Genomic DNA, 22184 nt, shown 5'->3' with positions numbered 1-22184 from the left:
AGATCTGTAAGTATAGACCTCTAGAAAATTAAAAACCTGTACCTCCTGAAAGAACCCTCAGGGAATATTTTAAAAGAAGTAAATTTTAAAATAAAGAGCAAATCTCACATGTGCCTCAGTAATTCAAAAATAAATGTTATAATCCTATTTAATGTCTTGCCTACATGTTTACTCCAAAGAGTTTATGATGAATTATAGCTTTCCAACATCGTTGATTAAATCCCTATGCTAATATTAAAAAAATGCCCCTTCTAACAAATCCTAAATGTTTTATTGTGTCCTCTGAGTATTACAATAAATCTCAGATGCTCAGATGATTGTTTGTTTCTGTGGGCGTTTTAATGAATGCCAGCATTTGCAAATGAAAACAACTGGCAATTATGGTCAAATGCTTTTAATTCCCATCAATCTTTTTTTTTTTCCATGTCTTATCAAAGGTTTATCACTGGGTCATTTAATGCAAATGTCATCTGTGTCGTACTGTGTTTCCTCAGGAATATATAATCTGGAAAAAGAAAAAAAAAACAACAACTTTAAAGTTTCAGCTTGTGTTAATTCAAGTGTCTTCAGTATGATCTTTGGAGCTTTTCTGTAGTTTGCAACTTTGTAGTCTTCTAAAAAAATCTCTTCCATTGTAGGTTAAGAAAAATGTACGGTTTAATCTTTCACAACATTCATTCAACCCTGTTATTATAAATACATTCACTCCGATGAAATATTTGAAGTACGTTCCATGTTCAACAGGAAGTTTCATCATCTAAATTTCATGAAAACAATCATGGGAAGAAGAGAATCCTCTCATTCTTTCACTGCGCACAACCCCCCCCCCCCACAAGAATCCAGAGATATCTTTTCAAATTCTTGCAAGAACCTGGATCATATCTGGAGAATTTTTGGACATTGTCAAGATCAGAAAGTACAAGATGGATCCAAGATGGATTTCATCATATTTGAGTCATAGTTTGAAATATCCGAGCAAAACCAGCACATTGTTTTATCTTTATTTTCAGTGATATTGTGACTGACCAAATTATCGATTGAATTGACCAAAATTATTGATTGAAAGTAAATTTATGAAACAATATATATTTAAGTAAGTCCTTAGTATGTCATTTGTAATGTCCATGCTACTCGAATGGATGCTAGTTAACCACTTTTTTGTGTGTGTAATTGTTCATTCTATACTAAAAACAAAAAAATCTCCATCATGTTACTAATTTAAGAAAAAAAAAAGGAGCCATTGCCAAAACGAAACCTTGTGGAAACCTTGAAAGATTGGTGCCTGAAATGAATTATCACATTTCTGAATGGTTAAATGCACAACTTTAGATTAAATGTTGGGAAATTATTATTATTTTTTAAATAATATTTCATGAAATATGCAGGAATACAATAACAGTACCAGATTTTGTTTCTTAAAAGCTCAATCTTAATATCTCATAGTTCAGGGTTTAAGATGAGGAAACACATACTGTATTCTGACCAAATGTTTTCTGCTTGGACTAATAATATTCTTGTTGTTGTTTGTTATCTGAAGCCCTCCTGATCCTCCTGCTGTGTTCAGCTGGTTCTAGTTTGGAGCTGAGCCCCAACACAAAAGAAATCATCCTGCCTGCTAATGCCTCCATCTCCATCATCTGTTCCGGCTGGGCGCCCGTCTCCTGGCGCTACAGAAGAGATGAGAACATACCTGCATTCAGAACAGAGAACCGATCCCTCACATCTAGTGTTCTCCATCTGGAGAACGTGACATGGACACACACAGGAGTGTACGTGTGCTCTGAGAATGGCTCAGAGGAGAGCAGGGAGGTGGCTGTCTATGTGCCTGGTGAGAAGCAAAGCATTTGCACATGCACTGATGATGCACAAAAAAATATCACATAAAAACATGAAATTAAAAATAAAGCTTTCACTAAAAATCGGCATATCAGGTGAAAATCAAACTCGATCCAAATTGCTTGAAACGGCTCTCATTGAATTGAGAATTGAATGCAGAACAACATACTTTTTACAGAATTAAAATGTTTATCTGTTCTTGAGATATTACAAATCAAAGATTGGAAAAATGGATTAATTTTTAGAAAACTGCCATGATATTCTGCATGAGGATCACATGGTCCAAAATGGGCCTCATTAACCAATGAGATCAAATGTTTATTCTTAATAACTTTTCTATTTTTCAAGATATTTACATGGAAGAGGGCGGCACGGTGGTGTAGTGGTTAGCGCTGTCGCCTCACAGCAAGAAGGTCCTGGGTTCGAGCCCCGGGGCCGGCAAGGGCCTTTCTGTGTGGAGTTTGCATGTTCTCCCCGTGTCCGCGTGGGTTTCCTCCGGGTGCTCCGGTTTCCCCCACAGTCCAAAGACATGCAGGTTAGGTTAACTGGTGACTCTAAATTGACCGTAGGTGTGAATGTGAGTGTGAATGGTTGTCTGTGTCTATGTGTCAGCCCTGTGATGACCTGGCGACTTGTCCAGGGTGTACCCCGCCTTTCGCCCGTAGTCAGCTGGGATAGGCTCCAGCTTGCCTGCGACCCTGTAGAAGGATAAAGCGGCTAGAGATAATGAGATGAGATGAGATTTACATGGAAATTGGCAGGAACATAGATGGTTGTATACTGAATACAAAGTTTGAACAATTAGTAAAAACAAATTATGCAGATCAGTATTTAATTAGTATGCTAATTAGGTAAAACCTTAAATTGGTATACTCAATAAATAACTAATAAAATATTATTTCTACTACCCTCTTTGTGCTCTGTAGGCCTTTGTATTTCTCAAAAGTAGGGCCTACTAGTATTTATATTCAAGAATATAAATGATAATATTCACAGCTTTCAAGGCTAACCTCGAAAAAACTGTGTGAGCCACATCCAATGAATAATTCCTATTAATTGAATTAAAATTGGGTGGCATGGTGGTGTAGTGGTTAGCGCTGTCGCCTCACAGCAAGAAGGTTCTGGGTTTGAGTCCAGTGGCCGATGGGGGCCTTTCTGAGTGGAGTTTGCATGTTCTTCCCGTGTCTCAGTGGGTTTCCTCCAGGTGCTCCAGTTTTCCCCAAAGACATGCAGGTTAGGTTAACTGGTGACTCTAAATTGAGCGTAGGTGTGAATGTGAGTGTGAATGGTTGTCTGTGTCTATGTGTCAGCCCTGTGATGACCTGGCGACTTGTCCAGGGTGTACCCCGCCTTTCGCCCGTAGTCAGCTGGGATAGGCTCCAGCTTGCCTGCGACCCTGCACAGGATAGGCGGCTACAGATAATGGATGGATCATTTGAATAATTTGTTTTTATTAATTTTTAAAACTTTGTATTCGGTATACAACCATCTATGTGTCTGCCAATTTCCACGTAAATATCTTGAAAAATAAAAAAAAGTTATTAAGAAAAAATATTTTATCTTATTCATTAATGAGGCCCATTTTGGACCATGTGATCCTCATACACAATATTACAGCAGTTTTCTAAAAATTAAGCCTTTTTTTTCAATCTCTGATTTGTAATATCTCAAGAACGGATAAACATACACTACTGTTTAAAAGTTTGGGGTCACTTTGAAATGTCCTTATTTTTGAAAGAAAAGCACTGTTCTTTTCAATGAAGATCACTTTAAACTAATCAGAAATCCACTCTATACATTGCTAATGTGGTAAATGACTATTCTAGCTGCAAATGTCTGTTTTTTGGTGCAATATCTCCGTAGGTGTATAGAGGCCCATTTCCAGCAACTCTCACTCCAGTGTTCTAATGGTACAATGTGTTTGCTCATTGCCTCAGAAGGCTAATGGATGATTAGAAAACCCTTGTACAATCATGTTAGCACAGCTGAAAACAGTTGAGCTCTTTAGAGAAGCTATAAAACTGACCTTCCTTTGAGCAGATTGAGTTTCTGGAGCATCACATTTGTGGCTCAAAACGGCCAGAAAAATGTCTTGACTATATTTTCTATTCATTTTACAACTTATGGTGGTAAATAAAAGTGTGACTTTTCATGGAAAACACAAAATTGTCTGGGTGACCCCAAACTTTTGAACGGTAGTGTATTTTAATTCTGTAAAAAAGTATGTTGCTTAGCATTCAATTCTGAATTCAATGAGAGCAGTTTCAAGCAATTTGGATTGAATTAGAATTTTCATCTGGTATGCCGATTATTACCCCGTTTAGCAAATGTAACATTTTTCATTTTGCTGCAAACCTTTACAGCAATTTGTATGACTGATGAGTATTAGCACAAGAACATTTATTTTCAGACAACATACATTATTTTGATACAAAATATCCGGCCCTTCTGCTCCCTCTTTTGCAGACTCGGAGGAGTGGTTTTTGGAGAATGACTATCAGGCAGTCACTAAGACAACTGATGAAGGGACAGTCCCCTGTCTGGTGACAGACCCCAAAATAAACGTGACCCTCCATGATAAAGACACTGAAATCCCAGTGAAGGGCAAATACATACCCACTAGTGGCTTTAGAGGAATACTGGAAGACAAGATTTACAAATGCAGAGGAGAACGCAATGGAGAGGAAAAATGGTCCAACATATTCTACGTGTTCACCATCTTAGGTATGTCTATGGCAAGAGAGAGTATATGATAACTGTTTACTTGTTCAGTGTTCATAGAGCTACCGGACACCTTCATAAGCCTTTCATAATATCTTACATATGTAAATCAACCGGGCGGCACGGTGGTGTAGTGGTTAGCGCTGTCGCCTCACAGCAAGAAGGTCCTGGGTTTGAGCCCCGGGGCTGGCGAGGGCCTTTCTGTGTGGAGTTTGCATGTTCTCCCCGTGTCCGCGTGGGTTTCCTCCGGGTACTCCGGTTTCCCCCACAGTACAAAGACATGCAGGTTAGGTTAACTGGTGACTCTAAATTGACCGTAGGTGTGAATGTGAGTGTGAATGGTTGTCTGTGTCTATGTGTCAGCCCTGTGATGACCTGGTGACTTGTCCAGGGTGTACCCCGCCTTTCGCCCGTAGTCAGCTGGGATAGGCTCCAGCTTGCCTGCGACCCTGTAGAAGGATAAAGCGGCTAGAGATAATGAGATGAGATGTAAATCAACCCAGACATTTATAAAAACTTTGTCTGAGGTGCATCAACTGTAGTTAAACCCTGTTTTTGTCAAGTTGAGCCACCTGACACAGGATTCTGAGGATATAGGTTGATGATATTTTCCAGGTTGACTTTAGAATATTTTGACAACAGACTCATTGCACTTCTTGAATGATTTGGGGTCAGAGAAAATATATTTTTATATTATATGGAAATGAGTGTTTTACTAGGAAATACGCCACTCATTTCTCATACGAGCTACATCCAGGACATGGAGAACGAAAACTGTGACATAAATCTCTATATGTCACTCGTGAGGAAATTGAATAATTGTTTTGATAAATTTGGGTACTTTTTGTCTGTGACTGTGTCTATATAATAACAAGAAGACAGAGTCATCTATATCCCCCGCCCTATATACCAACTATATACCAAGTTTCAAGATATTATTTGTCACATTTTTCAAGTTCTGCTGCAGGAAACCAACCCTACCTGACCTCAGCAGCCCATGGCATAAACCCACCGGACCTTTGGTCCAGGTGAGCTAAAAATTAAAATTTCTCACATTTCTTAGTATCAAAAGGCACATATACATTACTTAATCAACACATACACCAACTTTCAAGACCATACCACTCATAGTTTTCAAGTTGTGCTCCGGAAACAAAACCTACCCCTAAGATGAACCTGAGAGACTAAGTCTGAAATTGTTTCCATGGAAACATGAAAAATTAAAACTTCTCAAATTTCTTAGTATGAAAAGGCACATCGACATCACCTTGTTAACATGTATACCAAGTTTCAAATCTTTATCATGAATAGTTTTGGATATACTGTATACTACGGAAACTAACACTGCTCTTAGAAACTAAGTCAAAATCTATTTTTCATGTAAAAATTTGAAAAATACTTTAAAAAAAAAAAAATTCAAGATAACAAAAGGCACCAGTTCACATGTTGCTTGATATGTATACAAAGTTTCATGAAGATATCTTCAGTTTGGGTGGGGGATAAAAAGAAAATCACACATTGGCTTGAAGATATGAAGTTTATCTTCTCGTGTTGAAAAACTCAGATTTTTAATATCAAATACATCCTGGATCTGAGTGACATATTTCCCAAAATTTCACTCCGATGCTGTCACTCCCAGTGTTTTCCTACTGACTAGATGTGCATTGTCAAAATGGCGAACTGCTTCAAAATTAAAATTCTTTTGATTAACTTGCTTTTTTTATGAATATATCCATATAATATAAAGAACATTGGTGGTATGGTGGTGTAGTGGTTAGCACCGTCGCCTCACAGCAAGAAGGTTCCGGGTTCAAGCCCAGTGGCCGGCGAGGGCCCTTCTGTGTGAAGTTTGCATGTTCTCCCTGTGTGTGCGTGGGTTTCCTCCGGGTGCTCCAGTTTCCCCCACAGTCCAAAGACATGCAGGTTAGGATAATTGGTGGTTGACCGTAGGTGTGAATGGTTGTTTGTCTCTATGTATCAGCCCTGCGATGATCTGGTGACTTGTCCAGGGTGTACCTCACCTCTCGCCCATAGTCAGCTGGGATAGGCTCCAGCTTGCCTGCGACCCTGTACAGGATAAGCGGCTACAGATAACAGATGGATAGATAAAGAACATTACATGATTCTGCAAAGATATGAAGTTTATCTTCTCGTGTTGAAAAATATTTTCACTCGATCACTTCACTCACTTGTGAATATGTTCACCACTCGAAGATAAACTTCATATCTTCGCGCAGCCAAAATATCCTATATATATAACATAGTCTCATCTCATCTCATTATCTCTAGCCGCTTTATCCTTCTACAGGGTCGCAGGCAAGTTGGATCCTATCCCAGCTGACTACGGGCGAAAGGCGGGGTACACCCTGGACAAGTCACCAGGTCATCACAGGGCTGACACATAGACACAGACAACCATTCACACTCACATTCACACCTACGCTCAATTTAGAGTCACCAGTTAACCTAACCTGCATGTCTTTGGACTGTGGGGGAAACCGGAGCACCCGGAGGAAACCCACGCGGACACGGGGAGAACATGCAAACTCCACACAGAAAGGCCCTCGCCGGCCCCGGGGCTCGAACCCAGGACCTTCTTGCTGTGAGGCGACAGCGCTAACCACTACACCACCGTGCCGCCCCTATATAACATAGTATATGTAATAAAAAGTAACTTATGATAATGCAAAGTGTTTGCAAAAATCTTTTGAATAGTTAAATGAAGCCTACTTGTTTTATAAAGGTGTAACTCAGAAATGACAGATTAGATATGTTTTAGATCTCATTTATATTAATTAAAATATCATAAATAGCAAAGTTCAACTTAATTTACCGAAGGGCCAGATATAAATATACATAATTTTCATTACACAGTCTAATGTCTTCGCTATAAGCATGCATCTCATCTCATCTCATTATCTCTAGCCGCTTTATCCTTCTACAGGGTCGCAGGCAAGCTGGAGCCTATCCCAGCTGACTATGGGCGAAAGGCGGGGTACACCCTGGACAAGTCGCCAGGTCATCACAGGGATAAGCATGCATAACATTTCTTATTAGCAGAATCATGTCACTTACATACCAGAAGTGCAGTGAACTACAAAATCAGTCACGATATTTAATACTAAGTCATCCTGGAATGTATCATAACACAATCTTATGTCAACCTGTCATTTGACTCATTTGGTATCATGTCAATTTTGCAAGAAAAGTTGATGAAACCAGTCTCTATGACAACTGAATGCTATTGGAAAAAGCCTTGAGATGCTTATGTCGGTCTGTGTCAGTTGTTGTGTGGTAACCTTATGAACACGGGAGTTTAGTTAAGTGTAACCAGGTTGATAATCAAATATAATAAAACAATGTACAGTATCTTGCAAAAGTATTTATCCCCCTTGTTGTTTGTCCTGTTTTGTCGCGTTACAAGCTGGAATTAAAATGGATTTTGGGGGGTTAGCACCATTTGATTTACACAACATGCCTAACACTTTAAAGGTGAAAATTGTTGTTTTATTGTGATGCAAACAATAATTAAGATGAAAAAAAAAACCCAGAAGTCTGGAGTGTGCATCGGTATTCACTCCTCTGCAAAGTCAATACTTTGTAGAGCCACCTTTTGCTGCAATTACAGATGCAAGTCTCTTGGGGTATGTCTCTATTAGCTTAGCACATCTAGCCACTGGGATTTTTGCCCATTTCTCGAGGAAAAACCGTTCCAACTCCTTCAAGTTAGATGGGTTGCATTGGTGTACAGTAATCTTCAAGTTATGCCACAGATTCTCAGTTGGCTTGAGATCTGGGCTTTGATTAGGCCATTCCAAGACATTTAAATGTTTCCCTTTAAACCACTCCAGTGTAGCTTTAGCAGTATGTTTTGGGTCATTGTCCTGCTGGAACGTGAATCTTCATCCCAGTCTCAAACCTCTGGTTGACTCAAACAGGATTTCCTCCAGAATTGCCCTGTATTTAGTGCCATCCATCTTTCCTTCAGTCCTGACCAGCTTTCCTGTTCCTGCAGATGAAAAATATCCCCACAGCATGATGCTGCCATCACCATGCTTCACTGTAGGAATGTTGTTCTCAGGGTGTTGGGTTTGCATAACACATGGCATTTCCCATGATGGCCAAAAATATCAATTTTAGTCTCATTTGACCAGAGAATCTTCTTCCATGTGTGTGGGGAGTCTGCCACATGCTGTTGGGCAAACTCCAAACGTGTTTTCTTAAGGAATTACTTTTTTCTGGCCACTCTTCCATAAAGCCCCGCTCTGTGGCGTGTATGGCTTAAAGTGGTCCAATGGACAGATACTCTCATCTCCGCTGTGGATCTTTGCAGCTCCTTCAGTGTTATCTTTGGTGTCTTTGTTGCATCTCTGATTAATGCCCTCCTTGCCCGGTCTGTGAGTTTTGGTGGGTGGCCTTCTCTTGTCAGGTTTGTAGTGGTGCCATATTCTTTCCATTTTGCTATAATGGATTTAATGGTGCTCTGTGGGATATTCAAAGTTTAGGATATTTTTTATAACCAAACCCTGATCTATACTTCTCCACAACTTTGTCTCTGACCTGTTTGGAGGCTCCTTGGTTTTCATGTTGCTTGCTTAGTAGTGTTGCAGAGTCAGGGTCCTTCCAGAACAGGTTGGTTTATACAGGCATCATGTGACAGATCATGTGACACTTTGATTGCACACAGGTGGATCTTAATCAGCTAATTATGTGACTTATGAAGTGAATTGGTTGGAGCAGCTCTTATTTAGGGGTTTCATACCAAAGGGGGTGAATACCTATGCACACTCCAGATTTCTTTTTTTTTTATCTTAATTATTGTTTGTGTCACAATAAAACAACAATTTTCACCTTTAAAGTTGTCAGCATGTTGTGTAAATCAAATGGTGCTAGCCCCCCAAAAATCCATTTTAATTCCAGCTTGTAATGCAACAAAACAAGACAAACACCAAGGGGGATGAATACTTTTGCAAGGCACTGTATCTGCTCTACCCACGCCCGGATCACCGCACAGGCTTCATATGGCTTCAGCCTAGGGGCCCCCACACCCCCCGCCTCACAGGGGGGCCCCCAATTGGTCAAAAGAAAAAAAAACCCTTCATATTCATTGGCTCAAAATGAATATTTAAATAAACGGACACTGATTGGGTGAGGCAAATCTGCCTTCCATATATAAACATTAGACGTCACGCACGACGTCACTCCACAGTTGAACAGTGAACATGTGTGACAGAAAATACGAGAGTGGTGCTCAAAAGCGCAAGGCGCAACGGCAAAAAGCCCAACATGATAAAGCTCTATTGAGCAATATACCAAAACTAACAGGGTTTTTTAAACCTAATGAAACCCAACTGGCAAGTGCAAGTCATCATGACACTAGCATTTAATAATGTTTATATAATGTTAATATATATATATATATATATAATTATATAATGTTTAATAAGTTTAATAATGAAAAAAAACACAAAAAAACCCCTTTAAAATGTAGAAAATAGACAGTTCTTTACAGGTAGATGGGATAAGATGGTGCTGGCCGGGGGGGCCTACAGTAACTTGTAGCCTAGGGGCCCCTGGCCATGTTAATCCGGCCCTGGCTCTACCTTTTTAGCATCTTATTTAAGTGCCTAGGGTAGGAAAGGGCACATTATGAGAACATATGGAGCACTTGAAGTGGAGCATGTTTATGAATTTATCTTTAAGGTCACTCAAATGTACAACAGAGTTGTATCTGTGACTGATATATTGTCCTCTATGTAGAGTATAAATAACCAATGTCCTGTGTACCCTGACTGTGTAAGGATGAAGGTCATGTGTTTAAATCTAATAAATTGTGAAATGATAATAGATTTCGATCACAGAATTAAAGTCTGACTCTTATTTCTGATCTCCTCAGAAAATGAACACAAACATGAGAGTTAGCAAAAAGTGCACACTACACTATTTTAGCAAATTGCTTTTTAGTTCTTCCAACTGTAGCAGGTCATGAATACCTTCTCTCCTGGGTGGGTGGTGATGGGGAACGCTTGACATGCAGACATCTCCACATGTGTGCAACATCTGTCCACTTTGTTTCCCGTCATTTCTTTTGTATCAATGTTCCCCTTCCGTTCATAAACACACAAGTCTCCAAACAATGCTTATATTATGTGACTCTGTATCTCTTGTTCACATGGCCGCAGTTCCTGAGGCGCTGGACGCCCACATCAATGCCTCGAAGACGGTGTTGAAACAAGGCGAGCCGCTCAGCGTCAACTGCACGGCCCACGGAGTAGAACTCGTCTACTTCTCCTGGGACTTACCGAACAAAGATGTGAGTGGGCTGAAAAATAAACTGCCCCATCTAGATTTCTTCCAACTCCATGACCCCTTGAGAGAAAATTCAACAGCCCAAATTACCTCAAGATGTGCTGCCACACCTAATCCCTGAGAATCTTTTATGGATAACACATTTTTATTAAAGATTTAAATCTGCTGAAGGAGGACAGGAAGACAGAGTGGAGGAGGAGGCTGAGAAGGAAAGAACTAAATGCTGAAGGCTATGTGAGGATTTACACCCGTTGACATTATTAACATTGTTCTTACAAGCAGGAAGCTGTCAAGCCATTAACATAGTGTGTATTGTGGTGTTGGGAGTCTTTTATGATTATCAGAAAACATCAGCCACGTTTCATATAGGATCAAAGCGTTATGACTTTTAGTTTGCCGTGTCTGTTAGAAGAATGTATGTATTATGTGGCTCTAAAGTGGTATATAAAGTGCATTGAGAATTGTGTTTAATTAGATTCCGGTCATTCTGTAAATCCAGTTTATTGCTTAAAGTGTTGTCAGACTTCAGTAATGTCCATTAATGTACATTTCCGATTTCAATCATAGACTGCTTTAGACTTCTTTTACACTTTTTACTCAGTGGATTAGGTTTGCAATCTTTAGGTCTTGAACAACAAATAAATTACACTATTAATTACACTAAAGGGGATGCCACACCCTAAAATAAAAATTTCAAGCCTCACCTCCTTCCATCGGTGAGTTACACACCAAGTCACATTGGGTCACATCTAAGGTTATGCTTTCTATGAAGGTCATATATATTATAACCTATGAATGAATTCATCACTGTATACATTTAGTTATTTAGAAAAAGCATTGCAGTTTATAGCCATGTTTATAATGCATTTATAAATTGTTAATAAAGTACAATATAAGTTCTGCTTAATATACTTAAAATCACCAATGAGTTTGGATTATTAACTTTTTTTTATTATTAATATAGCATTTAAGTTTTTGTTAGCTCTAAGTAGCAGGTATTTTAAACAGAAACTTTCACTGAGTCAATAGCATTTCCAATTATGTGTGTGTATATAGGATATTACAAGGTTATGCGAAGATATGAAGTTTATCTTTGAGTGGTGAATATGTTCGCAAAGTGATGTCATTGGAGTAAAATTAATTATATCCATACAGGGCACTTTTTTTTCCGATGGAATAAAAACGTGTTCTAGTCCCTTCTACAAAGTAAATTTGGCAGAGTTGGATTAACTCTTATAGAGTTAATTTTTAACTCTGTCTGGATAACATATGGTCCCACTCCACAGGGTGTCACTTTAACTCTGCGACCAGAGTAAAATTTTCAGAGTAACTTTAACACCATATAGAGTTAAAATTTAACTCTGGTTAACACCAGAGAGAGTTGATGAAAATTAACTCTTGGGGGGAAACAACTCTTTCCAGAGTAAATTTGAATTTACTCTTATTAGTGTCAACTCATTTAATATATTGTTTATATAAAGTTTAATTTTGCTCCATGTAAATACATTTCATGCAAACTCCGCACAGAAAGGCCCTCGCCGACCACGGTGCTCGAACCCGGACCTTCTTGCTGTGAGGCGACAGCGCTAACCACTACACCACCGTGCCGCCCGGGAAAATAATAATAATAATAATAATAATAATCGGGGTGGGACTAATTTAACTCTCATGATTTTAACTCTGTAATTTAACAAAGGCGCGGGAGTAACTGTTACTCCAGCTGTAGTTGATTTAACTCTATTAGAGTAAATAACACTTAACACTGCCATTTTAACTCTTGCGATTTTACTGTGTAGCAGGTTTCATTCATTTGGTTTGATAACATGCAATACTGTTAGCATATCGCTTATCCTATGTGTATTGTGTCACTCTATACAATGGAGAATGAGTGTTGAATATGGTTTACAATATTGCATGGTTGTCAAGACAACATGATGTCACATGTCGGAGCTGACACGAATATTCAGTGAGAAGGTTTTCTGCTGCGTATGCGCAGAAGCATTTCTTTGTTTGCCTGCGGCACCTGCAGTAAACTGTCACAGTGAATTGAAAATGCCATAAGATACTTATTATATGTAAAACTTCCATGCTAGCAAGTAACTGTGACAATTTGTAAACAAGCATTGCCGCCAGGTTTGCTTTGTTAAATGCGGAAAATTTTGAGAGAATTTTGAAAGAGAAAGATGCGAATGTGTATGTATAATAATAATAATAATAATAATAATAATAATAATAATAATAATAATATTGACTGGCTTTTTTTTCATGGTCTATCTCGTATTTGACTCGTTCAATATCATGCTAGCTGAATGAAATATATCTGATATACCACTCAACGCCAGCCAATGTTATTTAAATATGTCACTCATATCCGAGATGTATTTCGCATGAAAAATGCAAGTTTTTCAACATGAGAAGATAAACTTCATATCTTCAAGCCAACGTGTGATTTCCTTTTTATTATTTAGACACATTCACAAACAAAAAGTACCCAAATTTATCAAAACAATTCATTCATAGATTTCCTTGTGGGTGTTAGAATTAACAAGTGAAAATTGTTATCAGTAGGTACTATATATGTATGTACATGGTATTCCATTTGTAAACTGCTAGCGAGCATGTTTTTTTTTTTTTTTTTCCTGTGCTCAGTTTTTGGGCTGTGCCAGAGGCTAGTGGGTTTTCTTGCTGTTTGAACCAATCAACACCCTTGATTTTTTTTTCTTTTCTTAATTGGACAGTGCATTAAAGTATTGGTGGAGTTTTTCCTTTCATATTCACTGATAGAACAACATTATTCATTCTGGCACACAATACAATGAAACACCTTTTTATATTGACTCATAAATAGCTCGTTTATATGAACTCCAAATTCACTTAGAGTTTGTGAGTTTTCATTAATCAGTGCATACAAAAACCAATGTAAACCCAATTTCTTTCAATACCCTGGCCTCTTGGCACAACAGAGCAACAATCAATAGTTTGCCAATTTCCCATCATGCTTAGCCATGCATAATTATTGTTCTAGTTCTTACCTGGTGAATCCTCTTGACATCTTAGTTACTTGTTTAACCTCAGGTTAAAGATGTGGAAACCTTGACAGACATAATCTCAGCAACCATGAGCATGCGCTCCATCCTGAACATTTCTCAAACCACTCTGAAACACTCTGGACAATACATCTGCCGTGCACAAGAGAGCGTGGGCAACCAACGTACTTCTCTTAGTGTCAACATCACTGTGCTGGGTAAGTGCCAATACCAACTTTCATACACAATCTCACACTGTAGCAGTTTGCTTGCTGTGTGTTACTGTGTGAAAGGAGAACATCTGATGGATGTAGAGGTTTTGTTGTGCTGTGTTGAATTAGTTCCATGTCAAACACATAAATTATTTAGATGCATGTACTGTATGAAGATTAAAGATAAACATAACCAAAGATAAATCAGGACACAGGAGATGTGGGTGATCTGAGGAATCTTCCAGAGCAAATAACTTTTATAGTTTCTGAAATAAAGTGTATCTAATCATCAAAACTGACCACAAGTTGGCCTAGTGGTTAGCATGTCCACCTCTCGATCAGGAGATTGTGAGTTCTACTCGTGGTTGGGTCATACCAAAGACCATCATAAAAATGGTACCTACTGCCATCTAGCAAGGCACACTGCAATACAGATTCGAGTGAGGAAGTCAAACTCTTGTGGTTACCAGAGGACTAGCCCCCCGCTGTAACCCTAGATCTATAGGCGAGAGGTCGAGGGCTATCGAAATGGAGATCTGTGCCACACCCATACGTCTTAAAGAGTTGGTTAGTACTGGGACAGGACACTGCCTGGGAAGACCAGATTCCGGTGTGAGAGGGACTTTGAATCATCAAAATCATGCAAGTATTAAAAGAAAAGAAAATGCACTATAGATAGTTAAATAGCTGTTTGTAAAAATATGCCAGCTCATTGTCTTCTTCAGGCCTCACAGTGAAGAAGAACTATTAATAACTTGATTTACTTGACTTGACTTGACTTCCGGGTGGCACGGTGGTGTAGTGGTTAGCGCTGTCGCCTCACAGCAAGAAGGTCCAGGTTCGAGCCCCGTGGCCGGCGAGGGCCTTTCTGTGTGGAGTTTGCATGTTCTCCCCGTGTCCGCTTGGGTTTCCTCCGGGTGCTCCGGTTTCCCCCACAGTCCAAAGACATGCAGGTTAGGTTAACTGGTGACTCTAAATTGACCGTAGGTGTGAATGTGAGTGTGAATGGTTGTCTGTGTCTATGTGTCAGCCCTGTGATGACCTGGCGACTTGTCCAGGGTGTACCCCACCTTTCGCCCGTAGTCAGCGGGGATAGGCTCCAGCTTGCCTGCAACCCTGTAGAACAGGATAAAGCAGCTAGAGATAATGAGATGAGATGAGACTTGACTTCCAGGACCGAGCATTGATGGTGTTCTGCCACAGCAGTCTATCAGCCATAAGCACCTTTATCTCACAAGTGTCATCAAGTCCAGTGTCCCTGCGAAGTGTATCTACAAAGGTTAGGTGTGGTCTACCTCTAGAGCAGTGTCCATGGAGAGGTTCCCAGAGGACTAGCTTGTGGGCTACTAGAGCTTCATGCCACGCTATATGTCCTGCCAGTCTCATATGCCATTGTCTGATCTTTTCTGTTGCTCTGGGAAAATCCAAGGAAAGATTTTCCTTTTTCAAAAGGAACAATACCCCCCCAAAAAGCTCCAGTGAGAAGCAGCAGCTAAAATGTGCATACTCTCAACCAGAAATGGAAACATTTTGATGTCTGATGCTTGACAGTATCTGTGATGCTTGACTTGTTTGACATGACTTGTTTGTGCAGCAGTTAACAAGTTCGCTGAGGCACAAATGCACTTTGTCATCTAGATGGACATTTCGCCAGTTATGTTGTACAGGATATTTCAAGGAAATTTTCATAAGATCTAGACGTAGATTAATTCATGTTAAAATGTTAAAATTATTTCCCAAAAGACTAAAATGCCAAAGTCAACATCGTGTCAGCTCTGCCAAATTGTCCATGCTGAAATTGCATTTAATTTCTGATGAAATAACATTTTCTAAGAAAAATGGAAAATGAGAGAATAACTCATTTGAAAACTTTCTTAACTCCATTTACCTCCCTCTTTCTTTGGATTGAGTTGAAAAACATCATCCATCCATCCATCCATCCATTCATCATCTATACCACTTATCCGTCAGGGTCTTGTGGAAGCTGGCACCAATCCCAGCTGGCTTAGGGTGAGAGGCGGGGTATACCCTGGTCAGGTTGCCAATCTCTCACAGGGCTAATACAGAGATGAACAACCATTCATATTCACACCTATGGGCAATTTAGAGCAGCCAGGTGACCTAATCTGCAAGTCTTTTGACTGTGGGAGGAAACTGGAGCACCAGGAAGAAACCTACACAGGCATGGGGACTACTACTACTACTACTACTACTACCTGGTTTTACGCTGGTTTCTCCACGGGAAGGCAGGTGCAACATTGCATGGCAATTTTGGTTTTTCTTTTCCATCCCCGTCTATCCAATGTGTCAGAGGCCTCCAGCTTGTATTCACAGACGTCACTCTGGATGACCTCTGCCCAGGTTTTCCATGGCCTGCCCGTAGGCATCTGTCCCTCCACACTAATGTAACCCCCAGGGGGAGTACCAACCAGTACAGTTTACTATTAAATCTGAACGTTAACCAAACCCACAAGCAGGGGATCCCAATGAAGGGAACAATGAAGGAGAGAGAGAGACTGGAGTATTAAAATAAACAATTTATTTTTTCCAATAAAAATATAAATAAAACACACACACATTCATTCAGTCCTTGGGCTACACACCTTGAGGGCAACAACAATCAGAATGGACAGATCTTAATGTTTCAAACAGTTCAGCAGACAAGAAAACAATACAAAAATGCACAAATCACTGACTGATTACACTGCATGCCAATGGCCACACAAAGAAAAAGGAAAATAAATTTAAACAAACCAGTGAAGCAACGAAAACACAAAGTGGCCAAAACCAAAAATTGTTACCCTTCAACACTAACCCAAATGACCCACAACTTACACACCGCACACACATGCACGCACCATACACACAAGCATACAAACACCCAGCCCACCGGTAGCGACTGCCAAATACGCACCGTGAGCCGACCTCTCACACCGACACACGGACACACGCACACACTTTAAACTAAAAATGGGGCACAGGAAAAACAGTGGCTGGGGTGGCGTAGAGTGCTCCACCTGTATGAATGTCAGTCAGCCACAACGTAGAATCAGGGGTTAGTTGGTCGCCTTCACAGCAAAGTTGATGCACTAGATTTTGCGGTCCTCAGCCAATCACCAATTTTCACGGTTCTCTGGACACAAGCAGAGCACAACACGCCACAGGATTATGGCAGCACAAAGGATTACAGCAAATCACTAACGTGGATTTCTCTCCAAAGAGATGCAAAACACGAGGCCAGTGAGCAAGAGGCCAGCTCATAAGGAGGCAAACCGACCAAACGGAGATGGAGCACCACGACAGGCAGGCAAGGCAAACAAACCAGACAGAGGTGAAGCACGACGACAGGCAAACAAAGCCCCAAAAAATGACATGAGTGGGAAACGCTGCTACTCTTAAGGTGTCATGCCAACTGCCAGGGCACCTGATCTTAATTACAACCACGCCCACTACGCTACCCCGCACCTATTAAAGGCACCTACTGCCAATCGAGCAACCCCTTGCCCATGTTACACTAAGGCTGGTCACCTTGGCAATCCACTAATTGCTGCATTGCACATGTCCAAACCATCTTAAGTGTCTGCCTGAAATGGCTGTCTTCAGGTCCCTGATTTCTAGCCACTCAAGCAGGGAAGAGGTTGGGATGTCATTGTGGCAGCGGGGGCGTGGTCTAGCATCGGTCTGTGACAGGAGGGCGGAGTCGGGGAAGTTAAGTGGCAGAATCATTACACCTGTTGTTAACTGATGTGTTTGTGTGTCTTCCCAGTGACCGCGCCCTTCTTAAGGAGAGAGAGTGAGAGCAGAGGGAGTCTCTCGACAGCAGATAGCTGATGTGTGCGCGTGTGTGTATTGACAGCTGAAAAGCTGAATAAAGAGTTTTTTTGCACTCTCAGTTCTGTCCTGCCGTCCTTCTGTGCTCCACCCATTTACACAAACTGCCACAGTGGTGCTGAAACCTGGGAAATGAGCACAGAAGACAACAGCCCCATGGAGTCCTCCACCTTCGCCGACCTGATCCACGCCCTCGCCACGGCCCAACAGAGCCAGCACCAGGGGCTGCTCGCCCTCCGAAAGGAGCAAGAACAACGGTTCGAGGCCCTGGTGCTGGCGCAACAGGAAGATCGTCGGGCGTTCCGGCACCTCCTCGCGTCGGCGGGGTCCACCAACTCCACCGCCGCGGGCCCTTCCCCCCCCACCCTCACGAAGATGGGCCCACAGGACGACCCCGAGGCATTCTTCACGCTCTTTGAGCAGGTAGCAGAGACCTCGGGGTGGCCGGTGGAACAGCGCGCGGCGCGGCTCCTCCCCCTGCTAACGGGAGAGGCGCAGCTGGCCGCGCTACAGCTCCCCGCCGACCGCCGGCTGGCCTACGCGGACCTTCGCCGGGCCGTCCTCCAGCGGGTGGGACGCACCCCGGAGCAACATCATCAGCGTTTCCGCGCTCTACGCTTGGAGGAAGTCGGCCGGCCGTTCGCGTTTGGCCAGCAACTCCGGGACGCCTGCTGGCAGTGGTTGAGGGCCGACAGCTGCGACGCCGAGGGACTCATCGACCAGGTGGTACTGGAACAGTTCGTCGCGCGTCTACCAGCAGGAACCGCAGAGTGGGTCCAGTGCCACCGCCCGGCGTCGCTGGATCAGGCAATCGAGCTGGCGGAGGATCATCTGGCGGCTGTCCCGACGGCAGGACAGCAGACGACCTCTTCTCTTCTCTCCTCTCTCTCTCTCTTCCTCCTGTGTCTTCTCCTCGCCCCATTCCCCCACCGCGGAGACGGGGGCCGGCGCCACCTCAGCCGGCCCGCCGCACCCGCGGTGCCCTTTCGTGTCTCCCTTCTGTGTCTGTCTCTCCCCCCCCTCAGGTGAGTGAGCCCCAGAGCACTAGTGCAGAGAGGAAGCCCGGGCCGGTTTGCTGGTGCTGCGGGGAACCGGGCCACCTCCAACAGCAGTGCTCGATAATGGAGGTGGGCGCGGTGGTTCGGATCCCCAACGCGCCAGGAGCCGCCCTCGATCGGGCCGGAGCGTATCGCATACCGGTGAGTATCCAAGGGGATACATATCAGGCGTTGGTGGATTCTGGCTGTAATCAGACCTCAATCCACCAAAACCTGGTGCAAGACGAGGCATTGGGGGGAGCACAATTGGTGAAGGTGTTATGTGTGCACGGGGATGTTCACAACTACCCTTTAGTGTCGGTCCACATTATTTTCAGAGGGGAAAAATTTATAGTAAAGGCGGCGGTTAATCCTCGCCTTACCCACTCTTTAATTTTGGGGACGGATTGGCCGGGATTTCGGGGTTTAATGACACACTTAGTCAAGAGTGGGTCCTGCCATTTGACAGGGGGAGGTCCCAGTGTCGCTTTGGCGGGAGCAGCTGTCACAGAGCCGTCTACGTCATCTCCGCGCCAGAGTGAGGAGCCGCCGGCTCCTCCTCTCTCTATTGGGGAATCCCTCGCGGATTTCCCGTTAGAGCAATCGCGAGACGAGACTGCGGCATGCGTTTGACCAAGTGAGAGTAATCGATGGTCAAACGCTCCCGCCCAACGCCACCCCGTCCTTCCCCTACTTCGCGATTATGAAGGATAGATTATACCGAGTGACGCAGGACACTCAAACGAAAGAGCGAGTCACGCAGCTTTTAATTCCGAAGAGCCGCCGGGAATTGGTATTCCAGGCGGCTCACTTTAATCCCATGGCTGGACACTTAGGGCAGGATAAAACACTAGCCCGAATAATGGCCCGATTCTATTGGCCGGGGATTCGCGGCGATGTCCGTAGGTGGTGTACGGCATGCCGCGAATGCCAGTTAGTAAACCCAGCGGCCATTCCAAAAGCGCCTTTGCGCCCTCTACCGTTAATCGAGACCCCGTTCGAAAGAATTGGGATGGATCTCGTCGGGCCATTAGATCGGTCAGCACGAGGGTACCGCTTTATATTAGTTCTGGTGGACTATGCAACGCGATACCCGGAAGCGGTGCCTCTGCGCAATATCTCAGCACGCAGTATTGCGGAGGCACTCTTCCGCGTCATCTCCCGAGTTGGAATCCCGAAAGAGATTCTGACTGACCAAGGCACCTCGTTTATGTCACGAACACTGAAGGAACTGTATGGGTTATTAGGTATTAAGCCGATCCGCACCAGCGTTTATCACCCACAAACGGACGGCTTAGTGGAACGGTTTAATCGCACCCTTAAAAACATAATTAAGAAATTTGTAAGCGAGGACGCGCGTAACTGGGATAAATGGCTCGAACCCTTGCTCTTTGCAGTGCGAGAAGTCCCCCAAGCCTCCACGGGGTTCTCCCCGTTTGAATTACTATATGGGCGTAAGCCACGCGGCATTTTAGATGTGCTGCGAGAAAATTGGGAGGAGGGACTTTCACCAAGCAAAAATGAAATTCAATATGTTATTGACCTGCGCGCAAAACTCCACACACTCGCACAACTAACCCAGGAGAATTTGCGGCAGGCCCAAGAACGGCAAACCCGCCTGTACGACAAGGGTACGCGCCTTAGAGAGTTTGCACCGGGAGAGAAGGTACTCGTACTGTTGCCCACATCGAGCTCTAAATTAGTCGCCAAGTGGCAAGGACCCTTTGAGGTCACACGGCGAGTCGGGGACGTCGACTATGAGGTGAAACGAACGGACAGGGGTGGGGCGCTACAGATTTACCACCTCAACCTACTCAAACTCTGGAACGAGGAGGTCCCCGTGGCGTTGGTGTCGGTGGTTCCAGAGAAGGCGGAGCTGGGGCCGGAGGTTCAAAAAGGAACATTGGCATCACGTCCCTCTCCGGTCCCCTGTGGAGACCACCTCTCCCCGACCCAACTCGCGGAGGTTGCCCAGTTGCAGACCGAGTTTTCGGACGTGTTCTCACCCCTGCCCGGCCGCACTAACCTCATAGAGCACCACATTGAGACGCCCCCGGGGGTGGTAGTGCGTAGCCGCCCTTACAGGTTACCCGAACACAAGAAAAAGGTGGTTCGGGAAGAACTCGAGGCCGTGCTCGAAATGGGCATCGTCGAGGAGTCCCACAGTGACTGGAGCAGCCCGGTGGTCTTGGTACCCAAGGCCGACGGGTCGGTCCGGTTCTGTGTGGACTATAGAAAAGTCAACGCGGTGTCTAAATTCGATGCGTACCCAATGCCTCGTATTGATGAGTTGCTCGATCGGCTAGGCACGGCTCGTTTTTACTCGACACTGGATTTAACAAAGGGTTATTGGCAGATCCCCTTGACTCCATTATCCCGTGAAAAAACGGCCTTTTCCACACCGTTCGGCTTACACCAATTCGTCACACTTCCTTTTGGGCTGTTTGGGGCGCCTGCTACGTTTCAGCGGCTGATGGACAGGGTCCTCTGCCCCCATGCCACCTATGCGGCCGCGTACTTGGATGATATTATTATTTATAGTAATGACTGGCCGCAGCACCTCCAACACCTGAGGGCCGTCCTTAGGTCGCTGAGGCGGGCGGGTCTCACGGCCAACCCGAAGAAGTGTGCGATTGGGCGGGTGGAAGTACGGTATCTGGGCTTCCACTTGGGCAACGGGCAGGTGCGTCCCCAAATTAACAAGACTGCAGCGATTGCGGCCTGCCCGAGGCCCAAGACCAAAAAGGGGGTGAGACAGTTCCTGGGGCTGGCTGGCTATTATCGTAGGTTTATACCTAATTATTCGGACGTCACCAGCCCGCTGACTGATCTGACTAAAAAGGGGGCACCAGATCCGGTCCAGTGGACGGAGCAATGCCAGCGGGCTTTTTCTAAGGTTAAGGCTGCACTGTGTGGGGGGCCACTTTTACACTCCCCTGACTTTTCTCTCCCTTTTATGTTGCAGACGGATGCGTCGGACAGAGGGCTGGGGGCCGTTTTGTCCCAGCAGGTGGAGGGGGAGGATCGCCCTGTCTTGTACATTAGCCGCAAGCTGTCAGTGCATGAGGGGCGCTACAGTACCATCGAAAAGGAGTGCCTGGCAATCAAGTGGGCGGTCCTCGCCCTCCGGTACTACCTGCTGGGACGCCCTTTCACCCTCTGTTCGGACCACGCGCCCCTCCAGTGGCTCCACCGCATGAAGGATGCCAATG

The 22184-nt window shown here is 43.6% G+C and overlaps 1 protein-coding gene across 1 annotated transcript in view; it reads left to right on the top strand.

Annotated features, from left to right (window-relative positions):
- pdgfrb (platelet-derived growth factor receptor, beta polypeptide) overlaps positions 1 to 22184 on the top strand; it is a 105217-nt gene that overhangs the window by 50446 nt on the left and 32587 nt on the right. The window contains exons 3-6 of the mRNA XM_060915204.1: positions 1538 to 1828; positions 4303 to 4560; positions 10740 to 10870; positions 13942 to 14110. Coding sequence (XP_060771187.1) covers positions 1538 to 1828; positions 4303 to 4560; positions 10740 to 10870; positions 13942 to 14110 — 849 coding nt within the window. The remainder of the gene's footprint in view (positions 1 to 1537; positions 1829 to 4302; positions 4561 to 10739; positions 10871 to 13941; positions 14111 to 22184) is intronic.

This window comes from Neoarius graeffei, chromosome 2, assembly GCF_027579695.1.
Source record: "Neoarius graeffei isolate fNeoGra1 chromosome 2, fNeoGra1.pri, whole genome shotgun sequence".
Classification (NCBI taxonomy): domain Eukaryota; kingdom Metazoa; phylum Chordata; class Actinopteri; order Siluriformes; family Ariidae; genus Neoarius; species Neoarius graeffei.
Note: the sequence above shows the minus strand (reverse complement) of the source record. Positions and strands in the feature narration are given on the sequence as shown.